General features: G+C 40.8%; 1 protein-coding gene across 2 annotated transcripts in view; it reads left to right on the top strand.

Moving 5' to 3' along the window:
• Positions 1-153: 153 nt before the first annotated feature.
• Positions 154-25,797, top strand: part of DAPK2 (death associated protein kinase 2) — a 50,600-nt gene continuing 24,956 nt past the window's right edge. For both annotated transcript variants that reach the window (XM_009273997.1, XM_009273996.2), the window contains exons 1-3: positions 154-227; positions 6,097-6,194; positions 24,942-25,163. In XM_009273997.1, coding sequence (XP_009272272.1) covers positions 6,118-6,194; positions 24,942-25,163 — 299 coding nt within the window. In that variant the 5' untranslated portion in view covers positions 154-227; positions 6,097-6,117. The remainder of the gene's footprint in view (positions 228-6,096; positions 6,195-24,941; positions 25,164-25,797) is intronic.

Below are 25,797 nucleotides of genomic sequence, written 5' to 3'. Positions count from 1 at the left end.
TCTCTCCCCCTGCGCCGCCCGTCGGCTTCTGAGCCGCTTTCGTGGTGTTCCCGCTCTGCGTCCCGCCTGCGTTGGAGTTCAGAGGCTGAAGCAGAGCAGCTGTGAAGCCCATCTGGCTGGGTCAGGCTCTGGGGAGCCCCCAGGGCCGCCCCTCGCCGCCGCTTCTTCCTCAGTGTCGTGGACGAGTCCTGGGCTCAGCAGCTGGGCGGTGGGGTCCCTCCCCGCAGGTCAGTCTGGTGGCAGTGGTCTGTCAGAGGTGCTCGGGTGGTGGCCTTCCGCACAGCATGTTTAATGGTGTTTCCATCTCAGACTGTACGTGCCAGCTGTACCGCAGCTGTCAGCCGGGGTAAAAGGCAGCTCCCCGGATCATCTGCTCAGTGAGCAGCTGTCATTTATCCCTGAGCAGGTCCCACAAGGGCTGGGGAATGCAGTAGTTCCAGAAGTATGCCGTCGGTGTTACACGCCGCTCGGTCTGGCATTGTTTCTGTCCAAAGTTATCAAGGGAGGGTTGGTCCTGGGTTCACGCTTCAGCTTACTGATGTTGTTCAGCAAATGCTGTGCGACTTCATCATGTTTATCCATAAGTTTTATCCTGTCTTTCCCCTCAAACAGCTTCACTTGGGATCTGGTAGGTTTCTTAACACCTGCTCCTCTGGGCAGGGAGCTGGGGGCCCCAGGGTGCTGCGGCGTGGCGGGGGCTGGCTTGTCCTGGCCTGCACCCTTCTAGAGGACAGTCAAGAACAAAGGTGTGAATGAGAGGGTGGAAATGTGTGGCAATTGCTCCTGCTTTGGCTGATCAGTCACCGGCTGCAAAAGGACCAAAATCGCATGCTCACCTGCTTAATGCATGGGGGAAAAAGCTCAACTCTGACCCTCTCTAGAGATGCTTGTTCTGAAACATTCATAGGTTTCAGACTTTTCTATGTCCTTTATCTGCTTGTGCAAGAAATGTAGATTGCATGGGCTAGATCTCACTTGACTTTGGGGCAGTGATATGTCTTATCTGCAGTAATAATCCTTGAAGGCGCCTCAGGGATGGGGAGCTGGGCTCTGTAATGCCATGCCAGCATGCCTGGCATTGCGGGCTTTCCCTGCGCCCTGTCTGTCGAGGCGTTCGCACCAAGCTCATTGCTCAAGCATGCAAGGGCTTTGGGATCAGTTACAGCGGCAGCCCTCGCAGTTAGCTGTCTGCTGGGGAGCCGTAATTAGCTGCAGAGCTAACGCATTTGGTACGTATGCTTGAAGTGGAGGCTTGGAAATGCAGTCTTTGGTTATTCACCACGCATTTAATTACTGCAGAGTTAATTTGGGAGGTCAGAAGGGGATCCCTTGAGAGTTAGTGGCAGGAGCAGTGATTCTATAATGGGACTGAAGAGCTCGGATGTTGGGTGTGTTTTGTGTCCTTTATAGGCACACAGGTAATAATAGCTGCCTCAGTTTTCTGACAGGAAAATTTTTAGGCTGTTGTTTTCTGACAGGAAAATATTTAGGTGAAAATAGGGATTTGCTGAAATTAATACAACTTTTAATTGTGCTTTGATTATGTTTATTTGAAACCAGAGGGTAAAAATTACTTGTTTTTTGCTGTTGGAATCGCTTAGTCTTTTCTAGGACAAAAAAGAAGAGAAAGAAAGGGGATGAGAAAGGTGAAAGAGGAAAACACTTTAATGCTTATAAAAATCTGTTTCGTTTTAGCTTCAGGCACTGAAACTGGAAGACAATATCACTTGAGTTTGTTTGGTGGGTTTTTTTGGGGGGAGGGTCTTTTTTTCAAATTACTAATTTAAAACAGTGCAGTTTTGATTATAAATTGCTTTGGTCATTTTTCAGTATTAAAAAACAACTTATAAGGGAAGTTGTTACTTTGATCTGTTCTAATGTGTGTTTTGGGTTTTGCTTTAGTATAACTATTGTTTTGTAATATAAAAACATGTCACAGGGGATGCTTCTGAGTTTGGCAAAGGATTTAGTGATTCAACTCATGTCAGGTGTGCACCGAAACTGGAAGACAATATCACTTGAGTTTGTTTGGTGGGTTTTTTTGGGGGGAGGGTCTTTTTTTCAAATTACTAATTTAAAACAGTGCAGTTTTGATTATAAATTGCTTTGGTCATTTTTCAGTATTAAAAAACAACTTATAAGGGAAGTTGTTACTTTGATCTGTTCTAATGTGTGTTTTGGGTTTTGCTTTAGTATAACTATTGTTTTGTAATATAAAAACATGTCACAGGGGATGCTTCTGAGTTTGGCAAAGGATTTAGTGATTCAACTCATGTCAGGTGTACTTAAGAAAGTAAGATTATTTGGCTGTTACATCAGTCATTTGAAAATGGTTTCACCTCTGTTTTCTATAATCCTGTTCTCGTTCAGCGGTGGGTGGACATTTATCATGAGTTTGACATGTGTAGACCAGTCACTGATTGTCAAATAATTTGGTGATGACAGGGTAATAACCTACCAATGCAGGGAACCCTTTTTTAAAAAAGAGAAATATAACTTACTTTCTTCTGCTCCTCTTAAGGTGGATTCTGTCACCCTCTTCAGAAGAGTGGATTTCTTTAGATTAATCTCCTTTACACACAGCACAAGCTGCACTAAAAAGGCACTTTTGTACTGGAATAAGAATATCTACATCTAGGGTTTGTACTGATATAAAATACATGTGTTTAAAAGTATGCCTTAGCTCACAATGGGAAACAGTGTGATTTCTTAGGGTAAATAAGATCCGATTTTCTGGTATGACAACTTAGGAATGTGAAGAGATTAGGCAGGACATGTTTCTAGTGCCTGAAACTGGAATCTCGGAGGTCTGTATTCTATTTCTGGTTTTGCTACAGCTTTGTTACGTGTCTGTAGGAAAATAATTTGCATAGGATTAACAATACTTTGCTACTTTGTGATATTTGGAATGTGTAAAGGAGAGTTGGATACAGGAGTAAAAGATGAAGTATCATATACTATACATATACTATTCAATGGAGTATCATTATGAAAACACATAAGTAATACGAATGCTGAGTAGAAGCTGGCCTTCATATTAAAATGCTCGGTGCTAGGAATTCTAGAGCAAAGAGACTGATATAGAAGAGCTGGCCCCAACATGGGATGGTTGAGGAACAGACATGGCATGTTCTGTGAAAGAACACAGAAGGCTCTCTCCTCTGCAGATCTTGCCTTGGAGGTCTTAAAGCTCTGGTCTGATCCAAAAATCACCGCAGCAGATTCCCCCATCCTCCTGGTTTTAATGAATTCTGCAGGGTGCAGACCCTAAGTGATTGGAATGGTCCTGACTCATTGTATTGTGATATTGTTTGGGCACGTGCCCCAGAAGTGCTAGCATAAAGAGTGTGTCAGAAAACGAAGTTGATTGTTGCTATTTCCTCAGATCGTGAATGTACAACTTCTTTGTCTGAAGGAGTCAAAGATGAATGACCATCTCTAATTCAGTCTGCTTTCACTGACCAGCATAAGGAAATCGCCATCTGACTAGAGAAAAAAATTAAGGCGCTCATTCCTCCTTTGATATACTTGTACTCTGTACTTGCAAATGGAGTCCAACAAAAACATGGTAGTTTAAATCTTTGAATGCGAAGTCACCTTAGTTTCCTAACATCAGTATATAATATCTGGTGAGGTTTATGTTTATGCTTGTGAATGGCATTTTTATTTCAGATGAATTTTAAGTGCGTGAAGGTTGTCTTTTATTATCTTATCCCCCTTATGCTGTGTATTTGCTAATGACAATTGTCTTGGATCGTCAAGTGTATGATCTATTTTGGGCATCTGCTAACTGTGACTGCTGGGCGAAAGCCAGTGAGAGATACCTGCAGAAGTAATGAGAGTGGAAGGCAGTATAAGATAACGTGAAATGATAGACATGGGAAACACCAGAACATCAGAGGTATGACTGGAGGGTCTGAACACTTTGGAACAGTTTTGTGTTCAGTCTTCAAAAACAAGGCTCTACTCTGACTTGGATGCTTCCTTGGTGTTGAGAGTAAGCTTGCTGGCTTGAGCTTTGCAGAACAAGGGTGTAAGTTAAAAGATCAGCAAAAGGGATGAGAATTTTCTGGTTATTTTTGAGATAATATTGCATGGATTCTATGCATCTGCAGAAGTAGGTATGTTCTTTGGAGGATGCTCGGAAATGAGGAAACTTGTCAATCAAACATAAAGTGGCTGTGTTCCCAGAGGCATCTTGGGTGGGTTCCCCATTCTCAAAGCAATGTTTTTAACTTGCTCTTCTGAATGACAAACTCTCTGTCTTTTAGAACAATGGTTTTCTTTTAGGTGTGTTTGCATTAATTTTATTTATAGCCACGTACCTTGGATTCTGATGAAGGGAGTAGTCAGCTTGAGGGATTTACAGTCTTTGGGCAAGTCTCAGCAGTATCTCTTAATACACGGGCATTTTCCCGTACTTGACTTTTGCATGCGCTCAGAACTTAATCTTGCAATTCAGGATGAGCAAAAGATTTGGGGTTTTCAGCAAGGCTTGGCTTTGTCCTTTGTTTGCTTTTTCTGAAGTCTGTGGGTGTTGAACTAGGTTTTGCACCAACACTTCAGAAAATCCCGCTCTGAACAATTGCAAGCAACATTATATAAACTTAGTATGGAGGCAATAGCTCAGAGATGTTCTCATTCTTGTAAATGCTACTAAAGCATTTATTGACTGTAGTTTCAAGCCCTGAGCAATATTGGTCAATGAGCTTTCTCTGAGGTTATGAAAGGTTGCTTGAGGAATACAGTAATTTGCTTACAAAGCAGAATTTGAGTTGTTTATTTTCATTGAGGGGAAAAAGACACATTTTTGCCTGGGCATGAACGTGGCTTTGGGAGGGAAATTAATGAGCAAAGTAGCAGAACGGTTCACCTGGTTTCATCTTGAAAAACTCTGATGGTATAGACAAAGTAAGGATCAGCCAGAAAATGTCTGAGCAAGTATGGGGATGGAAAGTGGAAGTGGCCCCCCCTGCTTTGTGATGCATCTAGTCGAGGCTCACCAATGCAAGTGTTGATTTCTACAGTATGCTTTTATAGTGCTATGCTTATTCTGGTCTTCAGTGTCACAACCTGTGTGGTTTTTATCATTTGCCTTAAGCAGCTAGATAAGCGAGATCATCGCTAGAGCACAGTTATACAGGAAGGCGTGGGAGGCAAATTTGTCTCCATTGCAGGGTTTTGAAACTGGGGTTTGGACAGATTTGTTAATGAAAATGCAGTAGGTCCCACAGAGCCTTTAAGAGAGCCATCACATCTGCAGTGGAGACCTCCAGCAAGGCTGCTATTGAGGGCATGAAAGCTATTGCTAGGGATACCTTCACCTCCCTCTTGTCCATGAGGTGCCTGCAGGTGTCCGTCATGCGCTCTCAGATCCTCAAATGCACCAATGTGAGACTTGTCTTTCCAGACCTCAGAGAGCTTATCAACTTAAAAGATTGTGTTCAGGAAACAAATTTCACAGTTACACAGAGTAATGCATGCAACAAATGCTGCTCGTGTTTGTGTCATGTGAAATGCCTAGTGTGTGATGAAAGATGTGCCAAAAACTCTGTAGACGGAATCGCAATGCCTTTTTGCAGCAGTAGTTCAGATTTCCATTTGCTGTCCTGCCTGTGTGCTTCAGAAACACTGCCTGACATGAGAAAAAGGAAGCTCTTCCTTGTGGTCTCCTTAGTTCGTGGACTGCCTGCTGACACTTTAATGAAGAAGTCTGTAAGGCTGATTCTCATGCTAGCTCTCTTTAGTGTGGTGTGGATGCTTTATTGTCCGTAAGTTTGTCAAATTATTAATTAGTTGCTTTATTTCCGTCACATTTATGTTTTAAGGTGTGTTTTGTGCTTCTGGTTAAGTATGTGCTCAGGTACTTCAGTGAGGGGCAAGAACCCTCTTCACATACAGGTGCTCGCCTCTTTCCAGATTTGGACCCTCACTGTTTGGCTGAGACTGCTAAATTAATTCTTTTGATTGACCAATGGTAACTTTGCCCATGAATGATCTGCAATGGATCTAAAGTGACTATACCAGCAAGGTGTTTTACTGAGTCTTTGCCTGCTGAAAGATCGTAATGAATGTCATTCTTTCTTAATATTCTAGTTGCATCTTCTTTGTGCATCAATGAAAATTCCAAATATGGCTTTGTTCAAGCAACAGAAGGTGGAGGACGTTTACGAAATTGGGGAAGAGCTAGGAAGGTAAGTTTGTACTGATGACACCACACTATTCTAAAAGCTGACACATGGGGATATTTGCCACATCTTAAAACAATGACTGTGCATGGTAACCTAAATCAATTGCAATATACAACAATAGAAACACATCCCTTACAAAAACTGCACTTCGGATATTTTTTTTTTTTAAGCGTGCTAACTATTTTCTTGTTTCTTTTCTTGCAACTAGGACAACAAAAGGTATGTTTACATTGCTTTTGTAGATAGGTGTCATCTGTGTCTGTGCTTTAGACTGAGTTCACCTGTCTGTCCTCTGAACCAGCTAGGAAACATGAACCCATGGTGCCGTCGTCATAGGCACAGTGCTTTAATTTGGCTTGTTGTTTTGAACAGTGCTGCACAGCACTGTTGTTTTCAACTGGCTCTGAGCACTGACAGAACATGTTCATATCTGCCTGCAAAACACTATGTATGTATTCCTGGAAAGATTTACCTATCAAAATTTCAGCTGGACTGGTTAATACCTGTATATAGCTTTTAATCTGTAAAGGCTTATCTGCAGGTATTAATTATAGGTGGAGTTAATGGGCTATTACCATGCTTAACCATAAGCACCTGCTTAAACACTCTGCTGGGCTTGTGAGCTGGATGACACAGGGCTACCCCAGTCACTTAGCAACATATAGTGCTCTGGGTGAGGATAGCTGGTTTCCATTCAGTGTCCAACCCTCCAGTGATTTTCTTTTTAATATGCAAATAGCTAAATTAGGGCTATACACATGTTGGCTTCTTTCCCAATGTCTGGCAGTTGGTTTTGATAAATGACTGTGTATGTGCAATTACCGTTTTTCAAGGGCCAATAATTTCATTACATTAAAACACTTCAGTTGAAGCCGTTTCCCTGCCAAATCTTATTTTTTTCACTCCCAACTATTTCATCTTTAGAGTTGTTGGAAGATTTCTTCTAAGGGGAGATTTTTTTGGGGGGTTGGGGTTTTTGGTTTTGGTTTTTTTTCCATTCCCCTCCCTCTCAGGAAGGCCTCAACTATTAAATTTTCTGTAGCTGCTTATGTTTGAGTACTGACGGGTCCTGGGAACATCAGCCTGAAAGTGAAAGTCTGACAACAGTGATCAGTAAAGAAATTCAGCGTGCGTATGCAGGGTGTAAAAGGTGTGCTTTTTTTAACCTAGGAGGCCCTAGCATGTGCTGTAACAGTCAAACTGCTAAAATGAGAAACTGGAAACTAAGTAGCATATTTTTACTTTGGTTCCTGAGTTGGATTTGGAAATCCAGTGTCTTTTGAGATGATGAACCTCACTGTCCTCTTCAAGCTGATGGTTATTAGGCCTTTTGAATGGAGAAGTGTAGTTGAAACAACCTGGTAAAGGCTGGCCCTTGCTCTTTGAATCGGCCTGAGAGGCGTCAGGCTGGTAAAGGCTTGCGTGGTCACAGCAGCCCTTCTCCTTTCCTGGCTGCATGTCATAGAAACGTGGCTGGTCCCAGGGTTATGCCATGGAGCTGGTACTCAGCTACATGTCAGGTGATAGGCTGGGTTTAGAGGAGACTGCACTCAGACATGGAATCTGAAATTGTGGCCTTTTTTAATGGGTGTATTCTCTGCAAGAAGGACCTTTCCTACATAAGCCAGAAGAAGGAGCAGGTGTATACATGAGCAGGTGCCATCCTCACATGACAAAGGGGTACTAAACTCCACTACAAAACCATGTTCCAGTTCCCAGCATTTTACGTGTAATACTTCTCGTAGATGAGAAATCCAAGTCTACTTGGTACTGAGGTCTGTAGGCAAAAATGTTCCCTGAAAGACTTGAAAGAACCAGGCAAATTGTAACAAGCAGACCTCTGCTGCTTGTTACGATTTTTCAAGGAAAGCCCTGTAATTGTGAGAAGAGGGCAGCAAGATTGGAATTAGCTCCCCTACTCTGAATGCGTTCAGGTTGTATACTTACACATGCCCATGAATATAATGTCACACTGTCTTTGTCAGTGTATTTTCACTTTCACATTTTGTGAGGAGCTTTGCAGACCTCTTGTTTCAACTGTGTGTTATATGTGGAGGGTCACTGGGTTATCATGCCTCTATATCTCTGAGCAGTAACTACTGATTAGGGCCAGTGACAAATGATATCTTGCTTTGTTAGAAGAAAAATAACACACTAGGCAGGCTGTGGTGACTGAAATGCAAGAATCTTTTCCAATGCTGACTGATGCCCTTAGAACCTGTAGATGCCTTTTATTAGTTCAGTATGCTTGCAACAAGCTGTTAGTTGCTAGCAGGCACAGGCAGGTAAAAGGATTCATTTATTATCATTCTGGCAACAGAAGTCACAAAACAAAGGTTTTCAAACAACGTCTGTGAAGAGTCTGTCCTGTTTATGTCCTCCTAAGTGAGTCTGTGATTTCTTGGAACAGAAGTAGTCATTAATACAGGCCTAATGCTTGTTCTAGCTTGGATACAGTCAGAAGTTAAAATACAGGATCTCACCAACAGAGCCAGAACCCGTTTATCTGAAAGTCTTTGCAGTGCGCTGAGGAAAGGAGGCTGCTATTATATACTGCAAATGCTCCTTCGCAAGGCTTAGATATATCTGGTCTGGTGATGAAATTAGACCCTTCCAGTCACTGTGCAGCATTGAAAGTAGCTGCAGCAAAGGCTCTTCGGATCCAGCTGTATAAAACCCTGCAAATGGCGCATCTGTGGATTCCTCAACCAGATCATTCTCAGAATCACTGCTGAGCTAGAACCAACTCAAAGGATGCTGGAAATGCAGTTGTCTCCTGTGCCAAGGCAATGGTGTGAGAGAAAACTCTGCAGAAAGCGGGAGCAGGTTTTCCATAGCTGCAGCTGTGCGCTGTAACTAGCTGCCTAGCTCCAACATTCCCTCAATCTTTCAAATAGTAGTCTTAGGTTTACACCTCTGTTGCTCAACTTCTCCAAAGGGTACATACAGGGAACAACAAGTCAGGCATGTGGCATTAAGGAAAAGAAGTTGCTGATGGGCTTGTTCGTTCTAGCAGCTACACTTGGGAAGCTTGGCATGGCCTATACTGAATGAGTGCAATACTTTATTATCATATATGTATATTTAAAGTTACTTCCTGCAAGATAATATCAGTCGGTTTGTAAGTGTGAAGTCTGTGGGGACTGAGGTTCTCTAGCAATAGCTGAAAGGGAGCCTAAAAAGAGGAGGAGCCTCTAGAGTGAATTTAGCACATTTCAACATTTTAAACTAAAAAAAGAACCCTTTTGAGATCTATAATACAGCTTATTGCCAGAATATTGAAATATTAATTTTTTTGTTTTTCAAAATTTATGACAAGAGAAGGAGAGAGTTTAGAAAACTTAACTGAAGATGAATGCGTTATAGGAATATTTATTTTAAAAGTCCTCAGTTATACTAGTTAGTCTGGAAGTCTAGAAGAGCTAGAAAGCAATGCAGTATAAAGTAATCAGTGCCTGCAGAGGTATTAGACGATTCTCTTCTCTTTCACCTTCCCCCAAGGGCAGTAGATTGTGTGACTTGGGAGTACTTCATACAGTCCTCCCAGGCATTTAAGGCTTTCACTCTTTGAAGGCATCAGACTTTCTGGCAGATTCAGTTTCTTTCTGTGTCTGAGGTGTCGATCAAAAACAGATACTTAAAAAAATTATTTTCCATAGAATGTTTTCAAAATATATCCCTCCTCAAATACGAGTTTATGTTGCTAAATGTTACTTTTATTCAAGTAATGGCAAACTGCATCCTTTGATTTTAATAAACTTTGTAAGAAACCTTTTAACAGTTTTGCCTGTTCTGAGGAGGATCCTGGCGTAAGCCATTTGCAGGAATGTTTGTAGCAGATCACTCTAACGGCATGCCAAAGCAATGGAAATGCTTCTTGAAAAATGTGAGGAAGTGAAGGCTGACTTGACTTCTTGGGAATATGCAGCAGGTCAAATAACCTCTGGCTCTTTTGGCAAGGGAGGTGGCACCGAGAGACAACCAAGAATGGAAACTCTTAAATCGAGGCCAAAGCAGGCTGAGAGAAGGAAGAACTGGCCTACTGAGCTAGTGGTATAGTTCCCAGGAAAGTTGCAGTGATAAAGTTCACTGCACAGCCTTTTAACAGAATGTCTCAGGACTTGTGATTTGGATGGGTAGTTCTGTCTAGCTGGACAAAAGGAGTTATTGTGCAAACCTGCAGGAGCCTTTTCCAGTTGTACTAGCAAACACTGGTGGTGGTGGTAGGTGCACAGATAGTGCTAGAACTTCAGAGATGTGCAGTGTAATTCATAAAAGGTTGTACCATAGAGTCATTAATCTATTACCCAAATGTGTTGCCAGCCAGGCTGTAGAGAGTTGTTGACATTTGTGCCTTCTGGGCAATGTCACTGTTACATGTCAAGTCTAGGCTGAGGGTAGGAAGTGTCACGGAGCTTGTCTGGAAGCGTTTCGTGACAGTGCCCATTGAGAAAGTGTGTTCCTGCAGGGTGGTGCGAGAGCGGCACTGCAGTGTCCTGAGACAGTGTCCTGCTCACCGCAGCTCAGCTCTCTGCAACGTACAAGGACTTATATCATGCTTAACAGAGACAAACCTTGGAGTGATGTTTCTGGCTAAGGAAGTCTCCCCCTTTCCTTCATTAATTGTCCCTTCACTGTAGGGAAGGGGCTCTGCCTTCCTCCACAATGTGTGCCAGCCTTACCACCTGCCATTCCAGTTTCTTGCCTGTTTCAGTGACTGGTAGCTATGCTCATCTCTAGCCTCAACTTTCTTCAGCTTTTGTCTGTCTTTGCTATGTTTTCTGCAGAGGTTGGAGATCTTGTATGGATACAAGATGCATAGTCTGATGAACTGATCTTCATAGGAAATCAAAACTAAGTCTTTCAGTATGCATGAGAAACAGGAAAAGCACTGGTCACTTGCTAGTTTGAAATCCTCTCCGTTGGGGAAGACAGTTAGTTTGTTGCTGATACAGTACGATGGCCTCTGAGGAAGGCAGCTGGGCACGTCTTTAAAATTGTAAGCTTTTCTTCTGACAAGAAAAAGAAGCAGGGCTTGCTTGTGGAAACTAGAGTATTGAGATGGCTGTTTTCTGTGGGGTCCTATGCCTAAAGAGTTCCTAGAAGCCCAAGTTAATGCCTGGTTAATGCAAAAGGTGAGCTAAATATGAGTGGATCAGGCTTAGGCTGTGGAAATCAATTTTACAGCAAGGCTGTGACATTTTTCTGCATGTTAGGATGGTCTGTATTTCACTTTGAGGAATTTTCTGCTGTATGTGCTTAAATATCCTACCTAGTTGTTTCCTCATGTTTCTTGGGTTTTTTTTTAATAGCGGTTTCATGATTAAAGCCAAGGTCGATCTTTCATCCATGGCCTATCATGGCTCCTGTAGTCCCCCCTCTCCAGCTACAAGTTCCTGCCTCCTCCCTGCCTTGTGTGTGGAGGATCAGCTCTGCTCATTGAGACAGGTGAAACCTTTTTTTCTGGGTGAACCTTAAAAGACCAGCAAATGCAACATGTTAGTAGTGGTAATGGGACCTTGGGGCCTGGCACATAATGGCTGTTCTGACAGTGTAACTAGTAAATATTTATTTAGGTAATGAAAACAAAAAGCAGAGATAACAGGTATTCTTTGTAGGGGAGGAACTTGGAAATCTATGATAAAAAGTCATGTCATTCAGCTAGGTGGACTCCCTGGTAAACAGAGGGGTGTGACTGCAGCTAGGAAACTTACCTTTAACACACATCGCACAGTATCTTCATACCAGGAATATTTTTTCTATCTACGGATATTGTTCAGTATTGGGCTTTCTCAGACATGAACCTTAACTCTGTTCTTAGAGTAATTTATAATTTGAATTAGTTCTTTACATTTGGAAGAATAACCCTGGATTATTTTTTCCTACAACACACACAAAGCAAGTCTTTGCTTTTGATGCAAAATGTAAGTTTAATTATTGAGCACTAACCAGCACCTCTATTACTATTTCTTATTACAAAAATCTTCTATGTCATGTGTTTGATGTATATTGAATCTTTTGTTGAAACAGTTTTGGCATCCAGTACTTGGTCACCATCACTATGATTGTAGTCAGCTGTCTGATACAGTCACTATTTTTGGGGTTTTTTTAATTCCTTCTAGCAGAGTGAGTGATCTTAGCTTTTTCCTTTTTAAACAGATTTCCCTGCTAGTTTTCAGTGTTCTTTCAACTGTATCCAAAATCTTTGATTTGTTACAGAAAGTGCAGAGAAAATAGTGGGAATTTTTGTTGTTTGTTTCTTTCTAATAACAAAGCTGTTCTACCTACAGTAACTGATGTTACTTGGCCAAGATGGCCTTGGTTATTTAGAACTGGCCTTAGCCTTACTTAGTAACAAAGTCATGCATTTTTTTTCAAGTGAATTCCTTATTACCAGCACCCGTCTCGATGATGGAAGTGATCTCAGTGTATCTCCTCAGTCCGTATCTGGCTTTGAGAGTACAGAGCTGGGCGACCCCAGTGGGTAGTGCTCAGAAAGCTCAAATTCAGTAATGTCTTTAACCACTGAATATTAAGCCTAATCCCAGCCTTTGCTTTGCCATTTCTCTAAAAATAAAACTATTTTTCCACTTTGCAGTGCAGTAAAAAGCAGATGGAAATTTGAACAGCTGAGAAAATAGACTCTGTACGGTATTCGTTCCATGCTTTTGAAATGAAAAATGTTACTTATGAGTAAAAATACACATAAAATAAACATAGTGCAGCTCACCACTGGACTAACAACGATAAAGCATTGGACAAATTATTAGCATCTTATGCAGAATAGGGCTTGCAGATACTTGTCTGATGGTCAAGCTTAATTTAGCTCAGGTGACATCTATTAATCATTGTTAAAACGCCACATTGGCGGTTTTGAACCGGAGTGAAAACCTGTTGTAATAGCCGAGCATGACGCGCAGTGATGCTTTGGTGAGGAGAGACATATAAAATCACTCAAATAGCTAGACTTGTTCTATCTAGTGCCAGCATGTTTGGGTTGGAGTCACTGGCCTGCTTTGGGCAGCCCATAATGCAGATTTAGTTACACTGTAAGTGGGTGACTGTGTATCCTAAAGCCAGGACTTGTAATCTTTACTTACTACAGAATCTACAGCTTCTGTGAGAGAGTAGTTAACCTCAGTATCTGAGTCTTGTGGATCTATAATAGTTACAAAGAGAGAATTTCCATTGATCTGGTCTGTTTCCTATGTAGGAAGAGTGGAGGGAGCAAATAACGTAGCTTCTGTGCTGTCCTGCTGCTGGAGGAGATTGTTTACTTCAATATAGTAAAGATTAAATAAGATGAGGAGGTAACTTCCACCTCTTATTTTGGGAGACCAGAAGAATCCACAAAGAGCGGTGAAAGGGGAGTTTCAGCAACCCTTTGTGGTTTTGGCCTTACAGATAATTTCCTAAAATCTTGATTAAAATGCCAGCATGATTTCCATCTGTTTCATACATGGGGAAGGAGAAAAATCATTTAACCATTTAGCCATAATACTGCTACCCTCTTACAATTTATCTGCTCCCAGGTATATTACATTCAGTCCATATCTAGCTGGATTTGGACCTTTAAACACAAAGGTACAGTGTGCTAACTTTCTGTATGCGTATTACGTATGCACTGGTGTTGCTCCACATAGCAGAAGGAACAGCTTATCAAATCAGCTATTCCTGCTGAGCATGAGTCAGCTTTGACCTTCCCTAGGTCTCTGGACTCTGTTCATTACCACTCCGAGAGCTGATATTCAATCTAACAGCTAAGTGTGATAAGTGGGGAAAAATTTTTATCATGTGCATTTTATTCTTGAGCTTCAGATTACATAAAATGCTTGCCAGGCTATCAGGAACTTGCCAGAATTGCTGGGCTTGTGCTGTATCACTGCAGACTCTGCTCCTCCAACCTCAGGAGCTGATAAGGGCCACACTGCTTGTCACTGCGTGATGGGGAAGTTTCCAAAAACATTTAACAGCTTCAGGAGATGCTGGTGATGATTCAGTAGGTGGCACGGGTTCTTGTGACTCAGGGCTAATGACCCAAAATGGTGTTTAAGGCATTAATTGGCTGTAATGTGGGTGACGTTACTTTATTGATAGCCTGTAATAATTCATAGAATTTTTCAGAAACATTAGATTTATTAAATCTTGCTTTGAATTTCAAATGGTTTATTTGCTCTCTACTTATTCCAGTAAACTAGATCCTTCTGTTTGAGTCCATACTGCTCTACCGTTCTGACTTTTCTCTGGCAGTGGACACAGAGATCGTCTTTGAGCCAGGATGTGTTGGGTTACCTTTGCATGAGCTATAAAGACATGTGGATGAAAGGTGCCAGAGAGTGACATTATCAGACACAGCGTATGTCCAAAGGTGCTGAGCATTCCCTGCTGTGAATATTGAAACTTGCCCTGTAAAGTCACTGTATTCTAGAGTACTATACAATCAGTCAGTAAAAACATGAGTTTTTATGAAGTTATAAGAGGTGTCAGCAGAGTATTTAACAGATTGAGGTTTTGGGGGTTTTAGTTTTGTTCCGTATAGTCTTACAGAAACACCAAGATACTTTCCCTTCAGTGACCTTGCCGCGCTAGGATTTCTGTTTTGTTGTTTCAGCTATTGTACTCTAGTTTCTTTGTAAATACTGTGCTGTTGGACACACTGTTTATTTACTGCTTAGATTAAATTTCTGCTGTACCAAATCCTGGTTTAGTCTACAAAAAAAAAAGTCTACAAAAAATAAAACACACTACAAATTATTGCTATAGTCCATTTACAGAAGGCTTCCAGTTCTTTATGGCTGTGACCACAAACTTCCTACTAAAAACTTCCAGGAAAGTGGTTTTATGTATATATTTTGTGAACCTTGCATGGCCTTTGTTTGAGCTGTGTTTCATAAATGAGCTGAGAGCATACAAATGGATTGTAGAAGAAGTTCCCAACAGATTCCTGTCCTCTCTGCTGGGAAGAGCATACCAGTGCAATTACAAGTAGCAGAAGTCATCTCTGAAGTGTAAGGAAAGCGGGAGGAGAGTATTTAGCTTGATAAAATTACATGCAGTAGAGCAATTGCTCTAATCACTTAAATTTGAGAGGAAAACAGCTTTTTGAGGCTTGAGGTTTTTTAAGAAAGGCATTCAGCAACAATTCTCAAGGGCTTTGCTTGGAAAGTTAACAAAAATGCAACCATGAAAGGATAAAATTATTAGTGTAGTTGTTCCAAGAAAAAGAAATAGGAGTGAAAAAGATGGAAAAGTAGTAAGATGCAGACTTTCTAAGCTTGAAATCGCCAGTTAAAACTGATCTGAATTTAATAGTGGCAAAAAGGCATGATAAACAAAACTGTTGACATAAAAACAATTGCTGTAACTAAGAATAAATGACCCTTCTTTGCTGAAACTAAATAAACCATCATGTCTGAGCTCTAAAGGCAGCCTCTTGAATCTAGAGAAGTCCTGCATTCAGGTTAGCTAGACACTATTATCTGTGATTTATGTTTATGTGTATTAACTTAAGAATGTACACATGATGATTTCATGATATATTTTTAGGATTTTTACTCGCCTCTAACTGTAGATTATGCAAAATCAAAGCAAAGGATGCTGTGAGTTCATTCACTGGAGAAAGGACAATGTGATGCTAACAGAAGGTGAAGCTGACTTGGCTTATGACATAGACTGTAAAGTAACCGATTGCTGTCAGTAAACATAAATAAAGTTATTTTCAGGGTTAAAGATACCGTATTGACTCAGAGCTCAGACAATATATGACACTGGATAGGGTGTCATTTAATATTTTTCTTGCTGTCAAGGGACCAAACATAATTTATCATCCAATTAGAGAAAGAGAGCCAACAACTGGCAAACTTTGCAAAGTCTAGTAAACCTAAAATTAGATCTCTAAGCTGTGTTTTGGCTTCCTAAGCACAGGCAACCACATACGTGAATTATGTGGTTTGTCTTTGTTTGGGGTAGGGTTTATAATAGCAAATAAACCCTTTTAGGCTTGCATTCCCGCAAGTGAATATCTTAAATATGAAGAAAAAAGGACAAATATAAAATTAATGTTTTTATTCAAACTGTGAACACCTCCTTATATTGTGAAAGCTCATTTTTTCAGTTTTCGTGTAAACTCCTTCCTGTAGTAGGCTGTTGTTTTTTATGATATGGTGCCTTGTGTATGTTGTTGTGCTCCAAATCTTGCTTTTAGGTACATAGAGCATGTTTTGGGTAGTGGGGAAGGATGCTGCAAGACTGAAACCTTTACCCTACTCTTCTGCAGAAAATCATCTTAAATCAGAATTGTGTGTTCATAATTTGATGTAAACACAAGTCAGAACCATCTAGTTCTATCCCATGGATATGACTGCTGTTTTCAGGGTATTGCTGTGAGGTAGATGGATGAAGGGACGTGCCTGAGGCAGCCCCACGTTCTGACCACGCTGAGCTCAGCACCTAGCTGTTTCTGTTTTCCTCAGTATGTGCAGAGGAGGCAGTTTAAACAGGATCACTCAAAAACGTGAAAGTTTCCCAGTATGACTTTTACCTTCCCAGCAACTAATCTAATTCTGTAATTGCAATCAGGATTGAGTTTTGTTGTCTTCCTACATTGTATGGCTTTGAGACTTCTGGTGTGAGAAGTTTCCTTCAAGGCTCTTACATTGTCCGAGATGTAATTATACTCTTGAAACCAGCTGGCTGGCATACCAACCATAGTTTCTTTAACTCAGCTTCAATCTTGAGAGAAGTGCACATCTGAGCAAGAACTGAAGTAGGCGAGGAAGAGCTCGGTGTAACCTTGTTAAAACATAATAAGCAACAACAAAACATGTGAGGGAGGAGAAGATCAAGGGGAATGGAAGGTCATCTCCGCTTCCCTTAAAAGCATTTGCTTGTGTCCACTCTAGTTTAATGAACTTTTCCATCTGGTGCAGCAATACCAAATGTGTTGATGTCAGTATTACCACGTTCATACTGCTGTAGCTTGGTGTACTTTAGATGTCTGTTTTCTGTTCTCAGATGAAAAGAGGAAACCTCCACCTGTTTTTGGATTTTCACCTCCCTACACCTGCTGTAGGTCAAAACTGACATCAGAAAAGAATGATAGATATTTATGGCACCATTCAAGTAAATAAACTGTGTGAAAAAAGTATTGCTGTGTTTTGCTCTGTGCAATAGGCTGTGATTGCACCCTTCCAACAGCCTGGACATATACTGCTGGCATTGCTGAGCCAAGCGGCTTCTCATTGCAAACTCCAGCCTCAAGCAAACGCCTCCCAAATTGGAAACAAAAGGAATCCCAACTAAATGCTCAGATCCCCAACTCCGTGAAAAGAAGGGTTAAACTATCTTGCATTCGCAGTAGTCTGCATATGAATCTAGGCAGTTAAAAGACTGCTTGATGCTCTTAGGTTTTATTTTAGTTTCCTTTCCGATCATGTATTCTTGTGCAGGAACGCCTCGTGAATAAAAATACGAATGTTTATAATTGCAATTCTAATGATGTCTAGAGACATGAAATTTATTTGTAAGTCCAACTGTATGCTTACCCCTTATAATTTTATTTCATTTTTCCGGTAGCATTACCTGCATTTTACAGACTTTGGGAAATCAAGTACAGAAAGACTAAAGTGTTATTTTCCATCAAATGTGTAGGAACCTAATTACTGTTAAAGTCAGTGGGAGGTTACTGCCTAAAATCCCTTGTAAATCTGTTCCAAAGTAAATTGTCCTGGCTCATCTAGGGAATTGAGTGTTCCCTCTTGACTGGCAGAATGCCGGAGCACTCTCCTTTGCCGGGTTCACTTACTTTTCAAATAACTCCTTGAAAACGTGTTTCAGTGTAAAGCGTATCTGTCAACGTGTTCTAACATATCATCTATTTTATGGGAATTTCAAGTTTTAACAACTACCAAAATAATAATAAAAATCCTCATTTTTAGAATTCTTTAATGTATGAAATTAAGATGAATATGGACAGGACATAAAGAAATAGACTGAACATGCAGAAAGGGAACATATGTTTGGTATTTGGGGAAGAAATGGGTTGCTCTTCTCAAATGACAGACAGAATCAGCTTCCTGACTTCTCCCCACTCTGGCCTCAGGGAGCCTGACTGGAGTCAGGTAACCTGTACTGTTGTCTCGGTATTTTGTTTACATATTTTCAGCGTTTCATGACAGCTACTCAGTGATGTGGTGCTTCTGGAATATCAGAGGGAGATTCGTATAAACCCATACCTATACAAACAGTTGCTTAAAGGCTCTCTTTATTCTAACGCTCCATAGCAATACCACTGTTACGCATTGAGGCATTCAAAACTGGCAGGCTGCACTTCTGTCATTCTCTCAAGTCAAATTCTGCCCCAGAGCATTACCCTCCAGAACCAGTATTAAAAATAAACTTCGAAAAAAGAGCAAGAAGTTATCTTGTTATTCTGGATTGTCCAGTTTCTCTCTTCCCCACATCCCTTCCGCATCCTCTCCTGAACTGCACAGCAATTAAATAAGCTGAACATGTGCTCCTCTAAAGCATGCTTCTGAAAATAGACTCCAAAACAACCCAGTAATATTGTTTCTGTGTTCTTATTCAGTGACAGATCTCCTAGATGATAGTAGCAATGTGAATAATAGGTTGTCTTCATTGCTAGGATAAATTCCCTTATTAATGATGGACAGATTTGATGTTGTACCTAATTATAACTGACAGGTTGCAGCTGCTGTTGTTTATACTCTTGAGCTGTTAACACAATTGAGGACAGCCTATGTTGAATCTGTGACAAGGCTGTTGTACAGCTGTACAAAATATTTCTGAAAGGGAACAAACTTCATTTCTTTAAAAAAAAATAATAATTAGAAAGTGTCAGCCTCTGAGCTTATCTTGTGTGTGTTGTAAATACTGCTTTTTATGATCCCAGTCATCTTCATTTCGGCGATATACTAAAACCCATGAATTTTGGCAAAGTCATTTGGCTGAAATTTGGACATCTGAGCTGTGAAATTTAGTTTGAAGTCTAAGATCAGCCACAGACTCCCCATGTGAAATTAAATAAATGGCTTAATTTCTCAGTGCTGTCAACTCAGGTGTCAGAGACACATACTTTCCTTTCTCCTACTTTTTTCTTAGCCTAGATTGAAAGTTTTGGGAAGCTGACGCTATTTGATTCTTACGTGCTGAACACGGATGCATTAGGAGGCGCAGAAATGCTGTTGTCTTGGTCCTTGACTTTACAAGCTCTGTAGTTAACAAGAAATCCAAAGTGTGTCTGACTGTGATTGTAAAATACCAGTGAGACATCCTCTTTTTTTCATAGCTGTATGAGCCTCCACATGAACTATTCATTGTGTCTGGTAGAAAAGTAGAGCGGTATTTCTCAGTGTCTCAGCAATATTTCTCCCTTTAACACTTGTTCAAAGATTTTCTCCCTGCCCGTCCCTTCTCCAGCCTTTAGCTCTTCTCTTAGTGTGCTTCGGTGTATCAGTGCCTGGCAAAGCGTTGGGCTACTTGTGTGGAGAGAGACACCAGCTGCTGCTTTATGACAGCAGTCTTTAAGGTGGTCCGAAAATACTTCAGCATTACCCTGTGATGCTTTAATAAAGACCCTGGGAATTCAGGAACAAGCATGGGGGCAAAGCAAATGCGCTCTGCAGCGAGTAGGGAAATGGGTAAGCGTGAGTTATGGACAGTGTCATCAGTAATTATGTTGTAACTGTGTTAAATGTCCTAGGCTAAGAAATTGCACATTTGTATTTTTCCCTGTGGTTTGCAACCTCTTCTACTCAGTCGCAAGCTGTCTCAGTAAAGACTGTCTGCAAAAGCCTGTTTTTAAGGGATAAAGGAGATGGCATAAAGACTGGGACGGGAGCAGGTGGAGTGTGTGTTTGTGGGTACACATGCGAGGGGGAAATAGCAGATTACAAGGGAATAGGTATTGTGATGAACAATTGTCCCGGACTATAAGTATGTAAAAGGAGAAGACAGGAATTCCTATGCTGTGTCACTATTATTTTTGTAAGCTTTTAAGTAAACAAAAATGTACAAAATCCACAGTATCACTCGACTTTTTAAATGCAAAAGTGACTGTGTTCATTCCCATAATCAGCTCTTATAAAATAGTATTTTCTCCCTGAACTTTGCTGGCAAAATTTATGTCCCCAGAGAGAATTCAAGGAAGCAAACACAGCAACGTTAGTACTGTGTCTCTTTAGAAAAAGTCTGGACCAAGCAAGATGCATGTCTTGCAAAATATGAACAAACAAAAAAACCCCATGAAACCCATGTTTTACACAGACAGCTCTCAGCACTGCAGAACAAACTCTTTTAGCAGAATGTTTAAGGCAAGTTTGGGGATTTTGTAGCAGGAATTTCACTCTTTTAAGTTCTCTAGGGTTTGCACGTAATGATAAAATCAGGAGGCAGAAATATGGATGAATTAATGGATTTGACAAACGGCTGCAGTCTCGATTCCGTTTGTGATTGATTATTCCTAAAGGGATAAGTACATTCGTCCCATCTGTTCCTACCTCTCTCCTAAGAAGTGTTTAGGATACATATGAAAATGAAAAACCAAAAAAAGTACTTCAGGCTGTCTGGCATTGTTTGAACCCTTCGAAATGAGAGGCTGCCTCTGCCATGGAGTGTTAGCTTTTGAGAGCAATTGAGCACCAAGTGACAGCCTTAATTTTTAATTTCTTTGCCTTTGTATTTTTAAGACAGACTCCAACCAGATGTCTGTGGTAATGAAGCACTAAGTACGTTATATAATTATAAGGTTCTGAATATAATTGCTGTGTATGCTGCATAATTTAAGTTCCAACTGTACTTGCATCTCTCATTTACCAAGCCAGTGAAGGATGTAATAATACTGAAAACAATAACAGCTCAGTGCTTCTACGGTGTAGTCATGGGGGGTTGCGCTTAATGAGTTTGTTTGTGATTCTTATAAAGAGATCCTGGCTGATAAAATCACAGTAGCTAAAGGTGAAGGTTATCTGTAAGATGAGTCTTTTCCTTGCAAGTCTGGATATAATGCCCTGAGTAAGGAAATATCTGATACTAAACGTGTATTCTGGGACTGGAGACCTGCCAATTCTTGCAGAGTGAGATCTCAGACATAGTGCATTGTGGCAGGGGAGAACAGGGCTGCTCTTGGGCATAAGAAGGAGCTCACTCTCTTGTTTTGTCTGTTTGTAAAGTGGTTGGACATCAGCAGAGACTCGTGAATCTGAGGAGAGAAGGGCTTGGATAAGATAGTCCTTTTAGTGGTAGGATCTTGCACACCTGTTAGGTGTTGCACACGCCAGGCAAGGGTAACTATTTGCACTGTTCTCAGAGGTTTCTTATTTATTAGTTGACTGTGGATTCCTGGACATAGAGCTTACTAGAACTTTAGAATTTATTTCTGCTCCATGGTGGAAATGCGGTGAAATATTTTTGTGTTTTTTGCAAAAGTATGATTCTATCAAATATTCATTGTTAAAACCTGAGCCTTTTCTGACTAAGGAGTGCTTGGTAGGATATGGGGTACACATATGGTAGACTTAAAGTCTCCATGTTTTTCATTCCAATTATTACAAAAGGGTGGAGCACAGATTTGAGCTGGGGCTCCTTGCCTCCAAATCACTGAGATTCTGCAGATATTGCTTCCCCCCCTCCCATTTTGATATCAAGTTACCAAAACAAAATGCAGCTTTCATGAAGCAATAGTTTTAGCCAAAATTTAACTAAAATCCTCTTCTGTCTTTAGAGCTTGCTAGTTTTTCATCTCACTGCTAGCACAAGATGCATTGTACACTTGGACAAAGCAGACTGAAGCGCGTGACCTTATCCATAGTCTCAATTCTCTAGCTATCTGGTGCGCTTCACCAGCGTGGTAGTGTTTGTAACAGTACATACATGGCCTGTTTGCAAGGCAGATTCTGTGGTCTTTTCTTTTTCTTTCCCTCTGCCAAAAGGGGGTTTGATAAATCCCTCCTGTAATCTAGCAATGGAAAAATAAATAACAAGAAGTAACCCTCAGCTTAGAGTTTCTGGCAGAGGAGGTTTAGGGTGGTAATAAACTGTTCTTGCTACTTGAAATCACAGATGTACTCAGGTGGGCTATGAGGTCCTTTAACTAGTGTCCAAACAAAAGTAGTCAACTTTTCTTTCCATTCATACTCTTGTAGCTTTTATTGCAGAGAGATTGCTCCAAGACTTGTCAGCAGCAGCCTGCCATCAGACTTATCAAACGCAATCTCTGAATGCTGCTACTTAGGGTAATTTTCCTTGGCAGTTGTTCTTGCCGCTACAACACTTCCCCATTAGCTCCTTGTTTTCCACCAGCTCAAATTCAGCATCCCATTTTATTATGTACTTTACACATCATTATGTCCAGGTCTGCACTAGTAGTTAGTTATGGAAAGGTAAAGTAATAAAAAATTCTGAAGTACCATTAGGTACAAGAAGGTTCATCAGAACGTACATATTTGTTTAAAAATGAGTGTAGTTTATTTTAACACTTTATATGAAAGTTACTGAATCGGTGAAAATACTGGGCTTCCTATTGAGCAATGAGAGAGAGCAGTAAGTGAATGAAACTGGTCCTGAATGGAGTGGACTGACCTCATTTATATTTGGACTGACTTAAGTTTATGTCAAGACCAAATGTTCTTACTCCTCATTGTTGCTTGAGTGGGAGGTGCTTGAGCTAGGAGAGCAGTGAGTCTGCATCAGTTTTGTTTGAAAGAATTAACGTCAGTGCTTTTTGTGCTTTAACCTAGGTTTTCTTTTTTTTAAACCTGTCAGTTTTTGAGTTTCAGTTTTACAAGATCTAAGGAAAACTTGAGAATTGGAGAGTGTTTGTGTCCAAACAAGGCAATTTTGCATGAATTCTGTGAGAAATCTTTATCCTAACTTGATTTTAGTAAGGACTAGTTGAAATTTAGAGTTTCTGATGAAACCTCAAGCCATACAAGTTTCACATAACTTCAGACTAACAAGTATTTAGGTATCTTCATTAATCAACCTAAGGAGTTAATATATATTTAAATCTCTATGCCCACTACTCTTTGCTTAATTTGAATATTACAAATTTAAATCAAACCTAAAAAGCTACAGGTGTTTAATGAAATCTGCCGAGTGATCCCTTCATGAAAAGAAATGTGTTTCTGTTTAAGTGTGATTTTTGTCTGCTTTTTGGAGTCACTTTGGACAAGAGCCTATTACATTGCATGGCACAGCACTGGTTGTCCTTAGTATTTCTGTTACAGTAGCAGCAAATGGAGATAGACACCTTTGTGCTAAGTAGTGTACAAATATCTGTAGGCATACTGTGTGGAAGAAAGAAAGTCTCTTTCCTGTTTTGCTGATGGGGCAAAAGTGAATTGCTAGAGGGAATACGATACCTTTATGGCAGAATTCAGATTGCTCAAATCCCTCCAGTACTTTAGCTACAGACCATCCTTTTCCCTTAATTCTTGTAAGGTAGAAGCAGCTCTCCTAACATGTCCTGTGTAGACTAAATGCAAACACACAGTAATAGCTTATGATTTAATTTCCTTGGTATGTCTGTGATGATTTTAGTGTGATTAAACATTTCTAAGATACAACACAGTTGCCCTTGTCCCTTCCAAATGGGATGAGCAAAAGGATCCCCTGAATAATCAGTTTCATTTCACATTCTTGCCTTCTGTAGAATTCGTATTACTTAAAGCCTGCTTTAGCTGCAGACCACCTTTCTTAATTTTGATAAGACATCTCTCAGCTTAATTATAGTTATTTTTTCAGAAGACAGTTGAGAAGGAGGGAACATCAACTCTGTGGAGATAGTGCCTTCTCTGAGTTCAAACAGTGCCTCTCAAGGGCACGATGAAGAAAGAAAAGCTCGCACGAAGAACAAAGCAGGGTCCCCTACTTTCCTGTTGAAGAGTCAGTAACAACTGTCTCATCTTGAAAGGTTCCCACCACTGACGTAAGGCTGCAACCTGCAGGGTTACTATTATTTGAGTTAATCATCTGACCTCCAAGTTATTTCCCTCTTAAGAGATAAGGGGGAAATTTTACAGTTGGACTGGAATATCTTACTTTAGGAGCCACAGCGAGGAAAATTTTATTGGCAAATGGCAGCTACATGCCTTTTAAACTTTAACGCAGCTACTTTACTATTTGGTACAGTGGGAAATTCTGTGTCCTTGAAGGGCAGTGAGAAAGCTGCACTTACTCTAGTTAATGTTTACAGCTAAATTATCAAGTGAAGTGCAGAAATACGAATAAACAATTCTCTTATTTGAAAATTGGTTACTGGAGGCCAGTTCTACATTTCCAAAGGGTTATCAATCCTTTCAGTTCTTTTCTGAGAGATTATTCTTAAGGGAAATACTTTAATGCATGCATGTCCTTTCAGAACATCCAGTGGTGTGTTGCAGACTTGAATGCCTTAAGCATTACCCAGTGAAGGAGTGGTAATTTGAACCTTTTGAGGCAGGTCTTATTCATTTAAACATGAACTGTTTTTTAGAGATTGTAACATCTGTCCTTCCTTCTTGTCAGACATTGCTTGGTTTTGCTAAATTTCAGACGCAGCAGGAGGCTACCTTGTTATGCTCTAGTGACTTTAACTGCAGAATTCTGACAGTCCTCACTATTGTACCAAGAAAAAGCTTGTATGGTTAGCAGCGTTGCTCAGGGGTTGCAGGATCAAGCTTTGTATATGAATGGCTTCTTTGGGAAGCTGTGAAAAGCTTTAAGAAAATTTTTGTTATCTTCTTGTCCTTGCAGTGGCCAGTTTGCTATAGTGAAGAAATGTCGAGAAAAAAGCACCGGTATGGAGTATGCTGCTAAGTTCATTAAAAAACGCCAGAGTCGGGCCAGCCGTCGCGGAGTGAGACGTGAGGAAATTGAACGGGAGGTTACTATTCTGCAGCAGATTCTGCATGCCAACATCATCAAGTTGCATGACATCTATGAGAACAAGACGGATGTGGTCCTCATCCTTGAGCTGTGAGTAAGGGGACTTCCTATCCTCCGGGGTAGGATGAGGTAAATAGGAACCGGAAAGGGCTGCAGAGGCTGCCAGAACATAGAGGCACTGTTAAAACGGAGCTGTTGTGTTCTCAGGCCTCGCAGATCTTGGCAGGAGAGTTGAGTGATGTTGCTGGTAAACAGGCCCCCCAGTTCATCCATGTGCCCTGGGGATACAGGTGCACCTTAACATCAGCTGAGGCCATTGTTACTGAGCCAGGGAGTGTTGTCAACTTGAAAACAGTTTACTAACAGAGGGATTACCTCACGTCTGCCTAGTGCTGCCCTGACATGAACCTTGGAGGAAGCACAAATGGCCACTGAATGCTCATTTCATTTTTCTTTCTGCTTTCATCTCTTCCAATGCATGGGAAGCCATCAAGTCCTTTGCAAAATTTGTAGCCATTCTCACTACTCCCATATTTCCTCATTTAGAGGTGACTAGGGGAAAAGAGGGGAGGAGGGCAAGAGAAGAGTTTTTTTTAAAACCTAGACTTCGACTATCGAGGATGAATAGCAGCAGGGGGGGAGTGAAGGAGAGCTGCTCACTCTCCTCTTTTTCCCCCATGTGATGGGGGAAAACCCCTGCCATTTAGGTCCTGTTGACAAGTGA

Source organism: Aptenodytes forsteri, unplaced genomic scaffold (assembly GCF_000699145.1).
Source record: "Aptenodytes forsteri isolate BGI_AS27 unplaced genomic scaffold, ASM69914v1 Scaffold239, whole genome shotgun sequence".
Taxonomy (NCBI): Eukaryota; Metazoa; Chordata; class Aves; order Sphenisciformes; family Spheniscidae; genus Aptenodytes; species Aptenodytes forsteri.
The sequence above is the reverse complement of the archived record's forward strand: the minus strand, read 5'-3'. Positions and strand labels throughout refer to the sequence as shown.